Source organism: Erpetoichthys calabaricus, chromosome 1 (genome assembly GCF_900747795.2).
Source record: "Erpetoichthys calabaricus chromosome 1, fErpCal1.3, whole genome shotgun sequence".
Classification (NCBI taxonomy): domain Eukaryota; kingdom Metazoa; phylum Chordata; class Cladistia; order Polypteriformes; family Polypteridae; genus Erpetoichthys; species Erpetoichthys calabaricus.
The window spans coordinates 199,467,016-199,489,628 of record NC_041394.2 but is presented as its reverse complement, the minus strand read 5'-3'; the positions used below and the strand labels follow the sequence as shown (position 1 = coordinate 199,489,628).

The following is a 22,613-nucleotide window of genomic DNA, read 5'->3' as shown; positions in this document are numbered from 1 at the left end:
CGGAAGACAATTTGACGTCCCATGAGAGACACTTTAATGTCATGGAAGACAAGGCAGTGAGACATTTAAAACAATTTCACGGACATCTGACCTAGCAGTTGTTGGAATGCTTTTGGCAGATATGCTTCATGTGCTCCCAGCTCTTAAAACAACGACAAGCGACAAGCAGAATATGCAGCTCGCCAGCAGCAGTAAGCCAGCAGATGATCTGACCACTTCTCCTTAGTGTGCCTTCAGTGTGCCTTTACAACGCGAGCGGCAGAGACGCAAAGTGGCAAAAGGACAGCTGCTGTACAGGCTTTTAAATGATCGACACACAGCTCACCAGCAGCAGCAAGCCAGCAGAGGATCCAACTGCTTCTTTTTAGTGTGTGTTCAGCCATCCCCCCCTTCACAATGCGAGCAGTGTTATACGTCCTGTGAGAAAGAGATTTAACCACTCCTGGGGCTGGAAATAAAGGATAGCTATTGTTTTTGCAAAAGTTTTAAAGTAAAAGTGAAAATAATGCATATGTAACAATTCCCATGAAAATAACAATCTCTTTAAATTGTATATCCGGTAAACCAAACCTGGGGGTGGGCAAGCGAAGCAAGTAGGGGGCAGAGCCCCTAGTTGTGAAGAAAGAAAATGGATCAAGAACTTAAAAGAAGAATGTGAGATTTATGGGCAGGGCAGGTTTGTAGCCAAAATACGGGCAACACCAACTACTTCAAACACCAGTTAACTAATAAAAATGATAAAACTAATTTGTGGGTCAGATAACAAGTTAGGCGTCAACACCAAGTTCAACTAAATAAGGACCTGTCCAAAATATGTTTTACACACTTTCTTTTTTTTTTTTTTTGTAGAAACTTATATAAAGGAACACTGTGACCATGTTGCTGCTTTAATCACCATGTGAAGGTGTCACACATAGCTTTTTTTCTTTGGTGTATTGGACTTTGGCTCTGTTTTTGGTTTTCAGTTTCTGGCTTGAAACCTTTTAGGCATACATTTTATATCACTTTTCTTCTGCTTCATTTTTCTTTTCGAATTTTTTGTTAATAAAATCTCTCAAGAAATATATGTATACCATTAACGGTGTACTGCATGATAATGTGTATTGAATACACTTGACTTGACCATATTCATCCGCTGCATGGCCACCCTGCTGCCCGCTGCTGACAGGTGATTCTACAATAAAATAAAATAAAAATAAAAAGAGTAATAATTCTAAAACTCTTCACTTTTAATATAAAGCTGTAGTGCAGAGTTTCAGCGTAGTACATGCGTACTAAATTTCAGGCTACGGTTTATTAGATTTTTGATCTTTACCTTCCTGGGTTGATCTTTGACCTTGGAGGTCAATCATCACCCCGAAAGTGGACAGTATAGGTCACGTAGTATATGTGTACCAAATGTAACGTCAATAGGTCAAATGGTTTGCGAGCTACAAGTGATTTAAAATCCTGGACAGACAAACGGACAGCCACGGTACCATCTATATTACTAAACGACAGTTTAATTTATGCACGGTGGACGCACCTGAAGTTAATTTTATTCAATGTTTTTTTAAGAATTTTGGTCATGAAACAAGGTCTGTGCATAGCAGCATCAGCAGAATACCTGTAACAGCTGTTAAACAACAGCAATAATAAACAACAGCAGACTTTCAGTCTCGACCTATGATGAAGGTTACCATACACAAAGAATGTGCAAAAAACACAGTAATGCACCTAGGTCTGACAGTGACTATGGTGGCAACTATGCATTAGAGCCTATGTTACACTATGATATTTCTGGCAGCATTTTTGAACTGCCACACAAGTGTTGTCACACTTCTCATTCCTCTTCCGCGCAGCCATTTGGAAGTGTAATGCAGCTGTTATTGCTCCTTTCACTATTTGATAATGCACCTGCCAATACCTCATGGGTAGCCCCCATCATTTTTGTGTTAAAGCTTTGCAGAGTTCAATTTTTCAGGTGGAGTGTGTGTGTAAGGGTTGCTTCAAACTGCACAAAAATTTGGAATGAATTCAAGAAATCTGTCAGAAATGGTATGTGTCAGTTCATGTGTTATTCACAATTGCTCACTAGTAAAAAAATTAGACGGAACATTGGTCAGAGCCCACATGGGCGTGTGAGGTCAGATGTGAAATTATTCATTTGTGGTGTCATTTAGCTGCTCAAAAAGTTTCTGATTTTGGAATTTCATATTAGGGATCATTAACCTGTATATATATATATATATATTGTGAATTGGACGCTGTATAGTGCCCAACCCGGCACAGACTCACACTGAGGCACGTGTAAAACACAAGAGGACTTTTATTTTTCTTCACTTGTGGGGCACGTCTTCCCCATGAACCCCACAGGCAATACACAGTCCCAAAGCACTTAATACCAACAACACAACACTCTTCCTCTGACACCACCTCTCCTCCCAGGCAACCTCATCCTCTTCCTCCCGATTTTGGCCCCGAGTGGTGGTTGCCGGTCCTTTTTATAGCCTACTCTGAAGTGTTCCAGATGCTTGCTCACCTGCTTCTGATTGTACTTCCAGGCGGGGCTGTAGAGTTGTCCAGGCCGGCTCAGGGACCCATGCAGCACCTTTTGGCAGCCACCCCAGATCCCAACAGGGCTTTGGAGAACTCCATCTCCTATGGAGCCCCGCGGGAAACTGAGGCACCATCCTCAGCCAGGGAGGCTGCCACCAAGCGTTCCGGGAGAGGTTTTGACCAGTCCATGATTGCTCCCCTGGAACATGTGTAGAAGGGACGTCCCGGCTGGGCATGGGACCCGGCCGCCCGCTACAATATATATTTGTTCTCATCAGATTTATATTTTCTAATATATACTAGCAAGCCCGCGATTCTCGAAAGAATCACAAATCCAAGAATGGCAATCACTTTCTGTTCCCTCCGATATTTGGAGGGATGAAATATCATGGAGGGTGGGTGGGTCCTGGGAAAGTTCATTTAATTAAATAAACATATTTGAGCCGATTGTGTTTATCCATACGGGCTCGTTTTGTATTTCAGTTAGTTGAGCTCTTTCATTGTGGAGCTGTGACGTCTTTGCTTCTGGTGTGTTTCAAGCGCATTGTAGGAGCCTCCGTGTATTGTTTTTATCCATGCGGTCTTGTCTTTGTTGTTCTGTGGCTGTGTCGTTAGGTAGAAGTCGTTTACTGTTAGGAAGCATAATCCAACTTGCATTTAATACTGAATTACCTTTATGTGATTCAAATATGCCACACTGACTGGTGGCACAGTGGATTAGAGCAAGTGTAGTTTACAGGTTGTGGTGTTTGGGCACCACGTACTGACTCCTTTGCTTCTGGTGTGTCTGAAGCACGTAGTAGGAGCCTCCGTGTATTGTTTTTATCCATTTGGTCTCGTCTTTGTTGTTCTGTGGCTGTGTTGTTAGGTAGAAGTCGTTTACTGTTAGGAAGCATAATCCAACTTACATTTAATACTGAATTACCGTTATGTGATTCAAATATGCCACACCGACTGCTGGCACAGAGGATTAGAGCAAGTGTAGTTTACAGGTTGTGGTGCTTGGGCGCCACGTACTGACTCTGGGAAGTACGGGCTCGGTTTTGTATTACAAATCATTGAGCTCTTTCCATTTGGAGCCGTGACTCCTTTGCCTCTGCTGACACCGACTGCTGGGACAATGGATTAGAGCAAGTTCCGCTGGGTTTGACTTTGGGGCGCAGTGCGCATGTGCTTCGGTGCGTTCGCCGTCCATGTTTCATTTTGGAGCCATGACTTCTTTGCTTCTGGTGTTTGTGAAGCGCGTTGTAGGAGCCTCCGTTTATTGTTTTTACCCATGCGGTCTCGTTTTTTGTTTCTCTGTTACTGAATTACCATTATGTGATTCAAACACGCCACACAGACTGCTGGCACAGTGGATTAGAGCAAGTTTAGTTTACAGGTTGTGTTGTTTGGGCACCACCTACTGACTCTGGGAAGCTGCTGCATTTGACTCTGGGGCACTGCGGCGCAGTGCGCATGCGCTTCGGTGCGTCCGCCGTGCATAAATTAAACTGTGGTTTAGTAATATAGATACTGCATGTATGAGTGACATTCATGTTCACCAATCGATTACTTATTTATCGTAACAAGACTAAATTGTTCTATGATACAAACAGCCTAAATATCTTACTAGAAAGAAGCAATTTTGAGCAGGAAGAGCAGTCTAATTATTTTGCTGTTTTCATTTTAGACAGTATTATTAAGGAACAAATTGGATTGGCCACACATACATTCAACAAGACCAGACTGTTATGATTTGCTTTTGTTTTAAAATGTTTTTGTTTTTATTTTTTTCTTGTACTTTTTGGTTTGTTTTACAGGTTTTAAAGTTTGCTAAATCTTATTGTGATAACAGTTTAAAGAAAATGTTTAATTAAAGACATAAAACAATTTAAAGTCTTTTACAACAGCATTTTGTTTTTCTGTGGGTGCCACCATTTTGGTCTTGGCTCTGTGCTGTTACTATACGGGTTGATGTTACACGCATAGGCGAAGTGGTGGCTCTGAGGCTAGGGATCTGCACTGGCAATTGGAAGGTTGCCGGTTCGAATCCCATAAAATGCCAAAAGGGACTCTGCTCTGTCGGGCCCTTGAGCAAGGCCCTTAACCTGCAATTGCTACGCGCTTTGAGTAGTGAGAAAAGCACTATATAAATGCAAAGAATTAGCAGGTGTTGTATATAGGTCAGCTCAATAATTTCCTGGTTATTCAAGTTTGTGGAAAGAAACCTTGATGATTATTAGTGTATTTTTGTTTATCGTTTTCCTGTTTAAGATCTTTGTTTTCTTTGTCTTAGATTTTTGGAACTACTTTTAGGCTTGAGGACAGAATAAATTTGATTTTGGTTAACATCCTTAGCATGACTTTTAACAATGTTTCTTCTTCCAATGCTTATTCTTGAAAATTTGCTTCATTTTTTGCTGTGGCAGAATACAGACAGATTTTCATTAGGTTATATACAGATCTATAACATATAAAACTTTTTTTTGCAGACAAAAAAGTAATGCAGGACAAGTGTGGCAAATTTTCCTGTCTGTACGTGAGGCCACCAGAAGTAGTATGCCCTGATACTATAACTGGTGTCTCAGACATTTGAGGAAAACTTGTTGGTGCTTTGAGTGGAAGTCAAAAATAATCACAACACCTACAAATAAGTTTCTGCTGCCTTGCGCTGCTCAGGAGATGATTTATTAGACAAAGTTGTAGTCAGGAACTGAAAAGGTCAATGTCGAGAGATAAAAAAATAACCAAGCCACCAGAAATAAAAGGGTCAGACATTAAACAGAAGCCAAGGTTAAAAGGAGAGTCAGTAATCAGAAAACAATCCTAATATTAGTGTCTGTTTAATAAATAAGTTAAATGCACTAAGAGAATCATAATGGTTGTATCCATTGAAGAATAATGCGTATTAAAGTCATTGTATATTTATATGTTATTTCCATTAAGTCACATGACACATCTCAACTCTGTTGTGTAAACCAAGAACATTGAACCAGTAAGAAAATTAAACTTTTTCAAACTCAGTGTTTATGAAAAATAAACATCAAAAATGGAATCTAAATGTCAAAAAGTATTCAATACTTAAAAACAAACACGCAAAAGAATTTACTTTTTCATCTCCCACTTCCAGATATGCTTATTTTAGTTTGTTTTGTTCTCTTTTCAATCATCCATGCTGTTTAGTTTTTAACCTCCTTAGCATTATGTTTACCGCAGAAAAAACAAATCTAAAATATTTAATTTCATTTAACAGCAAAAAATGGTATTCTCTTTTGACAGAAACATGTAAATACCACACCATCAACATAAATACAGTATGAAAGGGATGTTCACTGATGTACTAATGCAGATTTTGTACACGTCCTTCATGTGATATATTTTGAGACAGTCACCACAGCATGACATTACAATCAGGACGATAGAAGCACGCCTTTTTATAATTTTTTTTCTATAGCTTTATGTTTCTGAATTAACCAGGCACATCACAGTGGTTCAGTCGTACAGTGCTGTATGCATCAGTTTCACTATTCATGTCAACGTTTGATAACCTGTCATCACTATCACTTGATTAAACTAATTTTTTGGTTTCAGTTTGTTGTAAAACAGGCTGTACTGCTTCTCATTTACACACCATTGTGCTTTGTCTGAAGACTCCACCCCACTCATGACTATTAATGAATTATCTTAGAGTGGTAAAACAAATAGAAATACTGTATTCATGATATTTTTGCAGCATGATGTTATTGTATCCACTAGATGGTAGCAGAATACTTTGGGTTTAACACTGTAAATGTGCATCATTACCATCTTCCCATAATTCCATAGCATTTCAAAGCTGGGCAATGCTTGCGGTTAACACAAAGGGTGCTAAGGGAATGAAACCCTTGTACCGCCGCCCCGGGAGAACAACTAAACCCCAGGTTGCTGCATGATCAGAAAACCGCTAGGGAAAAGCAGTTTGCTATTAAAAATCTTTCGGGGTAACGTGACCAACGCTCGTCCTTATATATGACCCTTCACCACATTCCCCAGATCAGCATCAGACAATAAGCATTACCACGATGAAGAAGAGAAAAAAATATATACATATATATTTACATATGGACAGAAAAAAGAAACAAGTACCTAACATAGAATCACAAATAACCTTTCACAGATTAGGGGGCGAGATGTTCTCGCCTAAGATAAACCAGTTTCCTGAGCAAGATGTAAAGTGGAAGCCTCATGGTGGCCGCCGAGCCAGTAACAAAAAAGTTCTGTCCTACCCATCCAAAGAGTCGATTGCCCTGGCGAAACCAAAAATGTCCATCTTCAGAGATGCATCTCCCTTGTATTGCCTAGTGAGAAAAGAAAACTTCTTCCAGCAGGTGTATCATTGGCGCTACCTCGTTGCTTCTCCTTGCTCCACCGCACGATGTCTCTGTCTCTCCCCTTTCTTTTCTGGTTAAAAGTCTTCAGCACCAATCGCCCTGTCCGTGTTGTGACCTCCCCCTTAAATTGTATTATCAATAACCCATTTTCTTGAAGTGCACCCTAAGGAGCTGCAAACTGACAATGGGACAATAGCACATGTGACACCCACTACACCCTGATTTTGAATACTTTACTTCTTTCTTTGACACTATCCAAGGTGCGGTGCGATGCTTGTGGAACATACCACATATATATACAGTATAAATTCCTGAGAACTCTGATGCTTAGTAAAAAAAAAGAAAAAAAAGGTTAGAGAAATCTGACTCAATCTGATCTGATGATAAAACCATATTTTGGCTTTTTGCAAACACCATGAACTATCAGGAACCAGAATGGGTCAAATGGTTTGGTTCCTGATGTTTTTCCATTAGAAAGAAAAAAAATGTAATGCAGGCTTTATTTGTTCATTAGTTACATTTAGTGTAAGTAATGGTTATTTGTGCACTTCACCATAATGTACTGGAAACTGCATATGGAAGAAATGACTGTAGTATTAATTATTTAACTGTACCACATCTTCATTGTTTTTTGCTGTGCAGAATGACTTCTTCAGCGATCTACATCAGGGGTCTCAACATTTTTCCTGGCATTCCACCCACAGAAATTGAAATATTTTGTACCACCATTTTTTTACATTTTAAATTAAGTACTGAACTCTTATTAGGTAAAATTGAATGTGATATTTCATTATCTGCACCCCCCCCCCCAAATATTGTGTGTACAAATATTTTTTAAGGGTGAGTCTTTTAATTTTGTTCTGTACATCTATTTTTTTAATACATTTTTTTCATGTTAAAAACCTAACTTTTGCAGTGTAGAGGTTGAATTTCATCTGCGACAGGGAGGGGTATTTATTCCTGAGGCAATAACGAGTGGGGTGTGTGGTTGGCTTTAGTGAATTTAAATGAAGTGTTTATAAACAATTATATGATGATTGCGGACTACCTAATTTATCTTATCTTACCATGTGCATGTGCCAAATTTATTAACTTACAGTTTCTTAAGAATAACTGAAAAATAAACACTGCTTAAAATCAATTCTAACAAATTCAAACAATATTATTTCATTGCTGCGGTGGGTTGGCACCCTGCCCGGGATTGGTTCCTGCCTTGTGCCCTGTGTTGGCTGGGATTGGCGCCAGCAGACCCCCGCAACCCTGTGTTCGGATTCAGCGGGTTGGATAATGGATGGATGGATGGATTATTTCATTGACATGTGAATTAATGAAGCTACCAAAATAATTCAGGATTGTTATGTTTCAACCAGGGTTCAAATTGTTTTATATCTTTTTCATTCATGTTTGATTCTTTTATTTATGTTAACATTAGTATTTATGTTTATAATTTGTATTGTGTTTTTTTATTAGTTTTGTGTATTGTTTAGTTTCTATGTGTCCATGTTTGTTCTGTTATGCTCTTTGTATTGCCTGGTTGTCTTCCCCAAGAGGTGGGGCCACCTGTCCATCTCTATCAAGAGACTGCCCACAGTCCTATAAGGGCTGATGGAACACACAGTTCCTTGTGGTACATTGCATGTGTTGGGTGTTGGTGAGTCATCTTTCTTTACTTCTATACTTTTTTTTTGTTGTTGATGTTCTGATTTTGACCTGTTTTCTCTGTCCATGATCTCTCTTTCTCTCTTTTTCTGGGTTTGTGTTTTTGGGAGTTGTTTGCCATTGGATTGCATATTTTATGAAGGCAACTCCGTCTGGGCCTTTTGTGCTCCTCTGAGCTTTTTTCACTGCAGAGCATTTTTGTAAAATAGATATTTTATTTTATGAAGATTCTTTGTTTGCCCTTTTTGTTATACAAGCTGGAGGTTGACTGTTGTGGGGATTGTTGCAACAGATTTAAGACTTTTAAATCTATTGCCCAGTTACCCATTTGAGGGCCAGTTTCAGCTATTTTACAGCCCACTTTACGATTTTGTTTAGAGGAGGTTGCAGTCGACAACAAGGATATTGCAATTTGTACAAACTCTTTAAATCTGCATTTTTAACTGCACACACTTCAAATCAGAATTATCAGAAAATCACCTTGTCAGTTTTGTGACATTTGCTTTTGTAAGACTGCATCAGTGTATGGAGGAGATGTTAGCAGATTAACACTTACTAAACATTAATATGCAATGGACAAGGTAAATGAACCCAAAATTCAAATGTCACAAACTTGTGGTACTTTATTTTTTTCCAAATCTCTCCCTCACTTTTTAAAAATTTTACTGCTACCTTTGTGAAAAATATGACTTATTATTATTAAATCGATCATCTCAATTTAAATTTACTATAATTAGTTTTTTCAGCATTCCTGTAAAACAGCATTTGTTCTGTTGTTTTCAAGCTCACATAATTGACTTATGCATGTGTACTATCCTGAATTTGCTACTGAATTAGACAGCAATAATTTCTTAAAACTGGTGGTTCCATCCCATTCACTCCTATTTTATCCATTGTGATAGACAGCCGGGAGCTCAACCCAGCCGGGACACCCACAGAGTGGAAGAGTGGACACTACTTCCCCGAAAACGCTAGATGGTAGCTTCCCTGGACTGCAGTGATGCCCCAGATTCCCACAGGGCACTATGGAACATGTAGTATAATACCACAGCCCCGCTGGGTACCATGGGTGCCGCCAGGGGACGCTGCAAAAGAACCTGGGGAGTCACGTCTCACCCATAGCCTGGAAGTACTACCCAGTCATGGAGATGTACTTCCAGACTGAAGAAAACTTGAGTTCTCCTTCTGACCCGGAAGTGCTAGCAAGTCATTTGAACGGAAGGACAGAAGCACTTCCAGGTTGAGAACTGCTAAAAAACTGCTGAAGACCCAGCAAGGGAGCCACAGTCGGGTGGAGGTGGACGAAGCTTGCTGGGAGGTATGGAGGAGGAAATATATAGAGAGAGAAGATTTGTGATAGTGATTATTGTGTATATTTGCCTGTTTATTGTGGCTGTGGTGTCTAGGCCACTGTTAGAGAAGGAGAAAGAATTAAAAAGAACTTCTTCATGCTTTTAACCTGTGTCCTGTGCGTCTGTCTTTTGGGTTTAAGGGGCAACAGTGCGTTTTACACCATATATGTTATTTTTTTGTGTTTTCAACATGTTTGACTCTTTTTAGGTATTATAGTACTGAACATTAGTCTAGTTTCAAAAACACAATGAATTACATAAATGCAGTATTTGCTGATTCTGCATCAGCTATTAAGTATTCTGACTTTGAAGCCCCACTGATTGACAAATTGTAACATTGCAACAAAAATCACTTTTATTTTGTTCAAAAAAAGCACTCTTACTATAAATGAGTAACGGGCTTGCAAAGTAGCCTCATAGCCAATATACTGTATGTTGTATTTGAAGAACACTAAGATATGGGCAAAAGGTCAGCTGGCAAAAGGAAGAGGCAAAGGTCTGGACAAGACAGAGAAAGACAGACAGCCATGGAAATGTTAAGTGTGTTGATATGAGCAATCAGTTGTCAGTTGCAGCAACACATTTAAATAAGGATGTTGAAAAAATGGCAAGATTATTTGCTTTTTAATTCAGCATCATACTGTACATAGCCTAGATAATTGAACAGAGTATTTACAAAGCTTTACAAAGATGTCTTCAGTAGAGGGTAGAAAGGACCCAATGATCTTTTCTGCAGTGTGTACTATACTTTGTAGAAGCTTACAGGTAGAGACACTACTCTCACCAAACTCCCTTTTTGACGTAGGCTTTGTATTAATATTCTGGTTATTGACTTTCTTGCTTACTGTTTCGATATATGGTTTTGTCTCATGTCCTGTCCATTGTTTACTTGATTTCTGTCTTCTTGATTATGACCTTAGCTTGTTGTTATTATAATGATCTATCATCCAATTCCATCATGCTTCAAGCTGCTGCCACAGTGTGCAGTCAGTACAGTCACGGCTCCTCTGATTTTTTTGAGGTCTTCTTTATGGCTGTCTGTAATAGTGCAGAGAAGTTAGGCTCCCAAGTAGCATTCAGTTCCTTCTGCTGTGTACCCTTTCCATTGTACCCTTCTGTGATAATTTTTATATTTACATAATGTATATTGGGCGGCACGGTGGCGCAGTGGGTAGCGCTGCTTCCTCGCAGTTAGGAGACCTGGGTTCGCTTCCCGGGTCCTCCCTGCGTGGAGTTTGCATGTTCTCCCCGTGTTTGCGTGGGTTTCCACCGGGCGCTCCGGTTTCCTCCCACAGTCCAAAGACATGCTGGTTAGGTGGATTGGCGATTCTAAATTGGCCCTAGTGTGTGCTTGGTGTGTGGGTGTGTTTGTGTGTGTGTCCTGCGGTGGGTTGGCACCCTGCCCAGGATTGGTTCCTGCCTTGTGCCCTGTGTTGGCTGGGATTGGCTCCAGCAGACCCCCATGACTCTGTGTTCGGATTCAGCGGGTTGGAAAATGGATGGATGGATGGATAATGTATATTTATATATTTAGGATAATCTGCTGTCCGAGTATGTGGTAATACAACTGTTGAAACTGAAATAATATTATTACAGAATTCTGATGAATCCATTTTCATGTCATATTTTTTAATAACTAACAAGTTCATTTATTTATTTGAAAACACATATCAATGAAGAAGCATAAAGAAATGAATACAACATTAATAAAAAAAAGTATAAGACAAGTATATGCTGCAGATACAATTGCAAAGTGGTCCCTACTACTGTTTTTGTCCTTCACAGCATCAATACACACTCAGTCCCCATGAAGCAATGCCAAATGTGTCAGGAACCTGCAACGTGATACTGTGTATCAAATGGCAAGCAGCTGGTCGTGAATCATCTGTACATAACACCTGCTGAACAGATGAATACTGTTGACAATCCTTCATTTACAGGTCATTTAGTCCATTTCAACGATAGTTGAAGTCTTATGTGAGGTAATCAGTGGACAGCAGAACAAAGAATGTTTTATAGGAATTCTGGAATAGTAATCTTAAACTGATATTGCAAAGGTAACCTTAAAGTTCCGACAAATCTAAAAAGGGAAGAAGAGATATGAAAAATGAAAGCATGAAGAGTTTGTGACATTTGATATCTGAATGGATTTGACTTGTCCATTAAATATGACTCTTTAGTAAGGCTTATTATCTCCTGATGTCTCCTTCACACAATGATGAAGTCTCACGACAGCAAATGTCATAAACCTGACAAAGGGACTTTCTGACAAACCTGATTTGAAATTTGTGCTCTTATAAAAGCTGTTTTAAAACGACTGTGTAAATGAAAATTTTCTGAATAACTTTTAAAATTCACTAATTTGTGTGGTACTTACACCATAATGTTTGAATTTTTAGCAGTATTTATTTTTCAGTTAATGGACAGAAGATGTAACTGTAAGTAAAATTGAGTATGTGCCCATAATAATAAATCAGGTAATCTATGATGATCATATCATTATTTATAAACAACATGGTAAAATCCCCCAAAGCCAATAAAATGCCCAGTCATGTGCTATTAGCATTTACCTGCCACACATTAAATTCAAGCTCTATACTTTTTGTTTTTAGTAAATTAAAAATATGAAAATTTAAGGCTTTCAAATTTTTATTCCATATCAACACTGATGTTCATACATTAACAAATAGTTCCTTAAAAAGAAAAAATGAAGTGTACATGAAAAAATGAAAAGTCACACACACATGCATAAAAACTATCCCTAACACCTTGTTGAAAACCCCAAATACAGTATTTCTGAGTGGATAAAGATCTTTCATTTTACTTAATAAGAACTCAGTAGTTAACAATTTAACCCCAAAAAACACTGGCATTGCAGAACATTTAAATGCCTGTGGTTGGCATGTCAAGACAAAAGATTGTGATTCCCTGATATAGACAGTGTTAAAATCAGAAATCTGAAATTCATAATGAGGGAGTGTATTATTCATTTTCATAAAATGCTTTTATTTATTTGACCTTATTTATTTTAAGGTAAATTTCAGGCTAAGGTGGCTAAGTGACCCCTTGCCCTTAAATAAATAAAGAAGAAGCAAAACAGATAAGAAAAATACTTCAAAACAACTGAAGATCACTACACATATTCAGTACTATTTTATAGCCCACTGTGTTGGACACGGGGCACCAGTGAGCCCCAAACCCTAAACACAAAGACATAAGCACAGTCCTGGGTTCAAATAATGGATGATTTTATCCACAATACCTCCACAACGTAACAAAAGCACAATTTTTGCTGTAATATCACCTCTCTTCTCTCCACCACACTGCCCTCCTCCAGTCAAGTGTTGCTCTCTGTCTCCCCAGCTCTGACTCGCCTGGACAAGGGAGTGTGGTCTCTTTTATTGAGGACCCAGGAGTACTTCCGATGCAAGGACTGCTACCCAGGACATATAGAAGTCCAATATATTAGGGAGTGCATCTCCCTTCAGTGCCCTCTTGCAGCACCCATGGACAGGACTGTGCTGGCAGACTACAACTTCTGGCATTCCCTGCTGGTTCCTGAATGGGTGCCGATATGGAGGGCTGCTGCCATCTAGTGCCTGGGGGAAATAAACACCTCTTGGAGATAATCTTTCCCTGTCTTCCTTTATCTTGACCAAGGAAGGTGTTACACATGTGCCAAGTGAGGGCACTTGTCTATTTGTCTGCGGCTTCCTTTTCAGGTATGGAACCTTCTCTTCTGCTTGGGATGTCTGTCCATCCATTAGGTCATCCTTGTCTGGGTAACACATCCTTCCCTCTCTTGGCCAGGAGGCTTTTCTGTTCACTCGGGGCCTCCCTTCCGTGTGCCACCTACAACACATTGCATTAAGCAGCTAAAACTTTTGTATTAAATAGTTCCATTGTGTAACTTAAATAAGATTATCAGATGATGGAGCATATCAGCCTCTCAGAGGGTCATGAAGCCTTTCCAGTAAACAAGTACAAATTGTCCAAGTCTTGACTACTGAGCAGGATTTACTTTGTCTGGACTAACCCAAAAGTAATTCTCAATGTTGTAACTGACCGTGCCCTAAGTTAAACAATTCTGCTGTATATTACTGAGGCTTGAAGATCTTTTATGGGAAGCAATGCTGATCTTTGTGATATGTGTTATCTCGTGTACAGAGGTAGCTGTAAGTAAAGTACCAATGCAGGCCTTTTATCAATCAAGTCTGCAGATTGCATGAGAAACTCTATTTTAGCAAAGTGTTAACAGCATAAATGTCAGAATGATTTGAAAGTAGCTTACAATAGACTTCAGCTAGGCATTACAGTGACATAATGCAAAAAAAAAAAAATGTCATTGCTGGGAAGAGTGATTGAATTCACACAGTAATTTAGTAAATGTTTACTGTACTATATTAACTTTTTGTCTTGAATATCCACAGCACTCCCAGTAACCCCTGTCAAGTGTAATACACACTGAAAGTCTTCCTGATACTCGGGATAGCATTTTTTTTTCAGCCAACCCAACTGACCTGCTAGATAATAGTTAATTGAATTTATTTATACTTTTATTGCCATTAGTGAAAAAGTTAAGAAGGGCAAATAAATATATACAATTATTGTGGTATTAATACCATAGAACTGTAATTTAAGCAAACAAAGAAAGGGAGCTTGTTTTTCATTTAAATGTAGTATTGAGTCTAAAAGAGATGATTTTTGAACTGCACAATATTTAACTTATGGAGTATTTTTGTAGTTTTCTATTGTGTTCTTGACATGACACGCTTTTCTTAAAGGGTTATTGTATGCAACAAGAATAACCAGGGGCATCATTTATAAAGCTTGCATATGGACAAAAAGAGGCTTGAAATATGTGTATGCACCCTCCCACACAAACATCTGGATTTCGAAAAGAAAATTAGACAGTGTAACATGCATATATTTATGGTCACTCTGACCAATTCGTATGCAACCTTTCAAACAAACTTGGAAATGAAGACACCCTTGATGAATTAGGGAAATGTAGCCAAACCAGCTAAATAACGATTCACAAGCATAATAATTCATATCACTGCGCTGTTATTATAATGAGCGTTATGTGACAAACCCCTCAAAAATGATGAATGTGAAGTACAGACTCTATTTTAGTTCCCTGTTAAGACGTCCAATGCTGCATATTTGCACTAAAGTACTTTTTTTGTTTTTCATCAGTTTATATCGTCCACCTGTTCTCATTTCTTAGGGAACTGGCCAACAGGTCAACAGAATCTAAGTCAAGCGTCATTCCATCATGTCCGCTGTTCTGAAAGCTTTTAATTGACCAGTAAGGCCGGATTTATACTTCACGTGACGCCACGCATGCAGCAGAGGACGCTCCTGCTACGCAAGCGTTGTAGTGTTTATATTTGCACACGTACTTTACATAAATCTGGAGGAATCCGCCAGGTGGCAGTGCGAGATATTATCACAGTGAGAACATGTTCGGCTTCTCTGTGATGTGAATTGCCTAGAACACCCATTAAATTCCGATGACACCTTACCACAATATCTCTGAAAAGAATGTTTATTGATTAAATCCAGGGATGTATCCATTCCAGCAAGCATTGGGCATGAGTGAGAAGCAATCCCTGGACGAGGCCTCAGCTCATCGCAAGGTGAATACAAGCACACACATACACTAGCGTCATTTTAGCAGCACCAAATCCCCAAATCTGCATATCTTTTGAAGGAAACTGGAGCACACTGAGGAAACCCAGCAGGAAAACATGGAAACTCCAGGCAGGGAATATCAGCGACGTGGCTCCCTGCAAGACAGCAGCGCTATTTAAATGAAATTACCGATTTATCTGTAAAATGTAATATACATACTTTAATGCTTTTCATCATGAAAGTGATATCAAGTATAAATCTAAGGATTCTAAATGTTCAGAGAGTTGGAATATCATACATTTAATGTGCTCAGTGTGGCGATCTATTGCTGGCAATCCGCTGCTGTCAGGACCAGAGGAAGCCCTAGAAAAAAAGACGGCACAGAAGACGGTATGTGAGACGTTTAAAATGTATTGTGTCATTACGATCGGGAATATGCAACGCTTGAATATAAACGCACCACGAATACATCTGTATGTTGGCATTTTGCTTCACCACATTGAACCATTTATCAAACATTGAAGCACGCAAACCGATCTTGTAGGATCGGTTTCTGTCACATGTAGATAGTAAACACAGACTCTGTCGTCACATTCCAACTTTTAGCACACTGAGCCCCCCGACTTTTTGCTGGTACAGCAACTCGCACACGCATCACGTTAATTTCTGAGGACCTGCTCAGAAGACGCATCAAATGAACACTGAGAACGCGTGGCAGCCATGATGCGGGCGCGTACGAGTTCTGAGCGTGAAGTATAAATGAGCCCATAGGCACCACATCTAGTTTTCGTAAGGTGTGGATGTACATACATAAAACATAACATGTTTTTGGGGAACATTAAAAGGCAATTTGCAGCAGTGTCAGATTCTCCTAACATAATCGTAGCAATTTATTGCACTCATGTTACAATAAGAGCACCTTGTGAGAACAAAGCTACTTTTGTTAACCATAAATAAGTCATGCAAGATATGACTGGCAAACATTATGTCTCAGTGCCCTGGGATAACCTATGATTCATTTATTTTGAGGCAAAGTATCTTTGACAGATTTGATGGTGCTGTGCATTTGGCTGTCTTGTTGATAAGGTATCTGGCTGAATCCTCAGTGTTTCATATTCTGTACTGTTCTTTGTAACAGCAAACACGTCACTGCATGTGACAGGTGATAGTGTCTACCTCAGGGGGTTCTCTAACTCCAGTCCTGGAGAGCTACTGTGGCTGCAAGTTTTCATTCTAACCCTTTTCTTAATTAGTGACCAGTTTGTGCTGCTAATTAACTATTTCCCTTTATGTTAATTGACTTTTCTTGAGACACTGGCCACTGAATTGATTCTTTTTTCCTTAAACGGCACCTGAGCAGATCAACATTACTGAGGCCTTCACCTTTCTTTATTTTCAGTTATTGTGTGATGGATGCAGGTGGTTGTTTATGGGTTGGTTCATTTTGTGTCTTGATATTGTTTGGTTGTTAAGAAATAGTTAAGGGGCCTGAGTCTTAAGTTGTGCATCAATTAAAATTAAGGCAAAGAGTTAATTAGCAGCAAAATCTGGTCACTAATTAAGAAAAGGGTTAGAATGAAAACCTGCAGCCACAGTAGCTCTCCAGGGGCCTCATGTATAACGCCATGCATAGAACTCACACTATAACATGGCGTAAGCACAAAAGCGGGAATGTGCGTACGCACAGAAAAATCCAGATGCAGGAATCTGTGCGTACGCAAACTTTCATGTTCTTCCACTACATAAATCCCGATCCATGTGAAAAGTAACACACGTTCACGCGCCTTCTGTCCTGCCCCAACTCCTCTTTGAATATGCAAATCGATATAAATAGCCTTCTGTGAAAAGACAATGGGAAAAGCACGGAGGAAAATATAAGAATTTCAGCGAATACCAAGTGGAGGCAAAGGAAAAACGTACTAATTGTTGGTTTAAACAGTGGTATAATCAACAAAAGAAAGTTGATTGAGTGACATGGTGTTGGAGAAACTCGAAAGTTCAAGTTCACAAAGTCGCACAGTGCCCGAAATAAAAAAGAAATCACATATCAAAGTCGGCGTGAAAAGGCGACTCGCAGCGAATTGTCTGAGTGTCATATGAAAGCTTATTAGGGTACAGAGAAAAAAAAATAGGCACACAGTGGAAAAAAAGCACGAAATGTCAACTTTAATCTCGAAATTTCCACTTTAATCATGTAGTTTATTTTGTCATTAAAGTAGAACATCATAAACTTCGTCTTAAAATCGTTTATTTTACTAGTATCTCAAATAGCACGTTAAATGCTTTGTTCTGTGTTTGATCTTCTATGTGCTCTATGTGTGTCAATCACTACGTGCTTCCGTTCTTTCTCTTTCTCCGGCAGGACACAGAATACATTACATTTGTGATATTACAGCTCTCTGAATAATTAAAATACTGAGATGTATACGTGATATCTTTTTCATGATGACAGGAATGAAAGCATGTTATTAAACATGGGAACACGGTGGTGCAGTGATTGTTCATGTCTCACACAAGAGGCTTGCTGTGCCATGCGCGACCTTCGATGAAATAATTTATTACAGAAGTACTGTCTCTTTCAAATGTACTAACCTCCAATTCCTGTCCTTACTTTTCTTTCTCCAAATACCCAATCGCCACACAATCAGCTCTGTAATAGACGTTAAGCCATCTGTAAGCTTAGAACGCCGATTCTTCAAAACTTTTAAGGAACATTGAAATATCTTCGTAGTACATGTTTAATTATTCTATCCGTCTATCCTTCCAGTGTTGCGTCAGGACCAGCAATAATACAGTGCAAGGCAGGAGCTATCCGTGAACTAGCTAGCGCTGCCTCACCATGTCCTCACTTGTTTAATTATTAACAATACAGATTATTTAAATGAAGTTAAAGTTTTATCTGTATACTATAAGCAACATATTTTGCTGCATTTCATCTTAAAAATGATATCGTCATCATATGTAAATACGTGCTTTATAAAGTGGCACAGGTTGTGCAATATTATAACTGTAGTGCAAGTTTACAGTGAGGTAATTGTACTTATAAGTACAAACAGTTCTACAAGGAGCACTTGATGGACTGATTGAGTGCGTTTATAGTTCTTGGGTTGAAACTGTTTCTGAAACGCGAGGTCCGTACAGGAAAGGTTTTGACGTGTTGTGGCTGAGGTAGTGTGTGCTTGAAACTGTATACCGATAATTTTCTTTCCGATCAGCTGCTGCTGTGATTCCCCACTCAGATACAGTGATATAAATACTCCGAGTGGTGCAGTGAGAGTAATATGGAAAAAGATGATCCGCTGTGGCAACCCTTAACAGGAGCAAAAAGAAAGAAGAAAATGCAGTGAGTGTAACAATGCTAAAGCAGTTATGGTATTTGGAATACTATGGCTATTCCCTGGACCATTATATTGCTACAGGTTAATTACAATCAGATGCATTACACTAATAAACAATATGCAGTTAATTTCAGTGTATTTATAAAGCCGCGTCAGGAATGTGGGTCTAAGAAAGAAAGGGTGACCACACAGGAACAGTAGCACTGCTTTGACGCTGGGTGCCGCCAGTCTGCAAAATCGAACGGAGAAATTGCGTACGCCAGGGTATGAGGTAATGTGGAAATGTGCGTGGCTTTATGCCAAGTTTAGGTTTTATACATCGCGATTTGAGCGTGGAAACGTTCGTACGCAACATTTCTGTGCGTACACACCGTTTACATATGAGGACCCAGGACTGGAGTTGGAGACCCCTGATGTACCTGCTCATGTGCTGGTGCCTCATGCCTTTCTTTGAGCCCCCAGAACACAGAGGAGAAGTGCTATAATGCCATTCGTGATCTTGTGTTCTCAGTTGTGGAGCACAGTCAGATACTCTTGAATGCATGTTGCGAGGTATTCGATGCATCAGAAGGGACCTGCTTTACTAACCAGTGAAGTTCTGCAGCACCGTAAGATTGATTAGTATCCTTTATGTTCCTGGGTGGTGTTCGAGGTGCATTAACATATGCATATTTACAAGATGATTGTGATTTATAAACAAACTGTAAATTGTTTAGACATGTGTGTACACCAGATTTTATAAATCTGATTTTTTTTTTTTGGTGGACACATTTTACTGTTGTATTTTAGCGTGCACATATTTTCACACTTTAATCCATGCAAAGTGTTATAAATGATGCCCCAAGAGATGGCCGCATATGGGCCAAAGAGAATTCTAGGTTAGAGCCAAAAAAGACAGATAATATGGCAACCAAAACATGAGGGCAAAACTGGAATCTGAGTCTGAGACAAAAATTAGTTCAAAACCAAAAATTAAACCTGAAGCTAGGCCTACTTGTTCAAGAAACTAACTACCTGTAAAGATTTTGTTATTTGTGCAACTGAGGGATAATGCACAATGGAACTGGCACCATATTTAAACTGTTAAGCCTTATGTCTCATAAACAAACAACAGGATGAAATAACAACAAGAATGAAGTTTGTCACAATAAATCAAAAGGGTTTAAAAACCCCCAACAAATGCTTCTTCATAATGAAAATAACTCATAAATATACACACATAAAAATGTGCTATTGTTAGATATGCAAGGTTTAGCTGGCAGTAATATCATTAGGAAAAATTGTCCACATGACTTACACTGACTTTGAACTTGAATTTCTTCACTGCTGATGATTTGCTGCTCATCTGTTATTCGGATGTTTGTTGGGATGCTAAAAGTCACAGTGATGTATCTAAGATTTATCCCTTTCTTAACATGTCTCACAAAATTCAAATTCATTAGCACAAGCTTCTCCTTGGAATATTGATGTAGCAATGCTTCATTTCATCCCTCAACATTCTGGGTACCCAGTATGCTCAGGACTTGCTCCATCCCTACATTATCTGCTATCTAACACAATGTTGGTCAAAGACTGTCCATTATGATTTGCTCCCTGACGTTCTTCTTCGGTTGTGGATGTTAAAGTTCAGGTAGACTGTGGGTCAGCTTTTAGAAGTGTCCTGCCATGTGGCATATGATGGGGACTGGACCTGGTACAAATTGAGTAGGGGAAAATGGGTACTTAAAGATTTTGTTTTCTCAAGAGCTAGAAATTCAGTGATGACATGAATCTTGATTTGCTGGTTGTCAGTATCCATGCTGATTTGGTTGTGAGACACTATAAAACACAAATGGTAGAAACTTATCCACATATCCTAGTTAAATCTTCCATTTAAATACACTAAACTGAAAGGAGTTTGCTGCTCTGAGGCCTCAAGATAAATTAAATCTTGTTGATTTACAGTTAATTCTTGTCACAAATATTCTATTGTAATGTGCTAATCTTTTTTTTTTGCTTCACTGTAATTTTAACAAAAATTCCATTTAACTTACAAACCAGAATTGAACTTAATATACTCTCTTAGATGCCCAAACAATGTATGTATTACAAGATTCCCATTTGCAATTTAGTCCAAGTACAATTCTTTTCCGCAGCTTAACAAGTACTAAAGTTTTATTAAAATAAAAATGCCCTTTTTAACAAAATATACTGTACAATTATTGTACATCATATTATTAAGGAAATTATTATTTACTTATTTTGTTTGCATTCTGCTTATCTGCATGTAAATAAAAAGTGCAGTGCCCTTCAGATTCCTTTCATAGCTGTGTTTATTTTCTGTAAGCCAACACTGAAATGCTAGCAGTGTTAATCGTTTTCTCGCTTTTTTTCCTTGCCCCAACAGTCCCTATATTGTGACAGAATATATGGGAATCAGGAATGAAAGCTTCATGAAAGTAGCTGCGGTAGGAACCTGGATGGGGGATTTTGTCACTGCATGGATGGTGAGAATTGAAAATTTAATTTCATCTGCTTGAATTTCTATTTCCTGCGGATGCCTCCCAGTTACTGCTAAAACCTTAAACCCGTTGCAATCTGATGGTGATGAGGATGTGTCATCTTTGATTTGCATTAGTTTGAGGAGTCCAGCTTCTCTGACAGTGCATACTACTTGCACAAAAGAAAAAAATAAATAAATAAAGCAAGTTTCCAACTGATTCCTCATAAGGCTACAGTTACAAAAGCAGAGGGTCTTTCATTAATTTATTGGCTAAATTTTGTTTAATTTGTAAAACAATTACCCTCTGCTTAAGTTTTTAATTGTACATATTATTTATTTCATACTGAATACATATTATACAAAAATAAGACAGTTAAAAAAGTGTTATTTATCTGAAAAATAGAACAATAGTCTTTTTTGTGCCTTTGGCATCCAGGTTTACATTTTACCTTTGGCTGTACTCTGTAGTCCACCTAATAACATTTTTAAAATTGAATTAACTTTTCATGCAAAAAAAAAAAAAACAACAAAAAACAAACTAGTTGCATAAACCCAGAACAAATGAAATCCTTGATTTGTTATTTTACAATTAAAATTAATTATTTAGAGCTGCTAAATCAAAGATTGTGGTTTTTTTTTTCATTTGGCATCAGAATGCAACTTGCCACATCAGTGTTTGTAACAATTAAAATAAAAAACAATCCATGATTTGTAGTTTACTTTCTTTCACATTGCTATAAGCTTGATTATTTTTCTTGTTAATTAACATTGTTCACATTTGCTGTTTCAAAAGATCCAAGAATTTATATTTTTTTAATATTCATTGACTTTTGTTTTTATTTAACCATTGATTGGATTCTATGACTTTGCTAATTGTTTTCTGAATTAACCGGTGTAATATAAAACATTACACATTTAGTAGGAATGCATTTAAAATGCATATACATTAAACACTTGCAAAAGGGGAGTTAAGTAGAGATTTGAAAAGAATAATTTCACCCAGCTACACAAATTATGTTTAAAGCAGTAAGACCTCTAAGCACGTTTATGTCTTGACCTCTACTGTGCCCTGATTTTCCTGTAGTTTAACTTGCCAGGAAAAGGGAGGATTGGCATTTTGTTTTTTCAAAAAAGCATTTCTTCTTATATGTTAACCTACTCTCCAAAGCACTGAAGTCTTGTTCAACAGAATATCATCTGATTATAGTAATGAGGTGAAAGCCCAGATGAAAAACAGCTTTCCTCCAAAAATGTT

At 38.4% G+C, this 22,613-nt stretch overlaps 1 protein-coding gene across 1 annotated transcript in view; it reads left to right on the top strand.

Annotated features, from left to right (window-relative positions):
• The window catches only part of tmem117 (transmembrane protein 117), a 517,204-nt gene that overhangs the window by 271,593 nt on the left and 222,998 nt on the right, over nt 1-22,613 (top strand). The window contains 1 exon segment of the mRNA XM_028810700.2: nt 21,263-21,362. Coding sequence (XP_028666533.2) covers nt 21,263-21,362 — 100 coding nt within the window.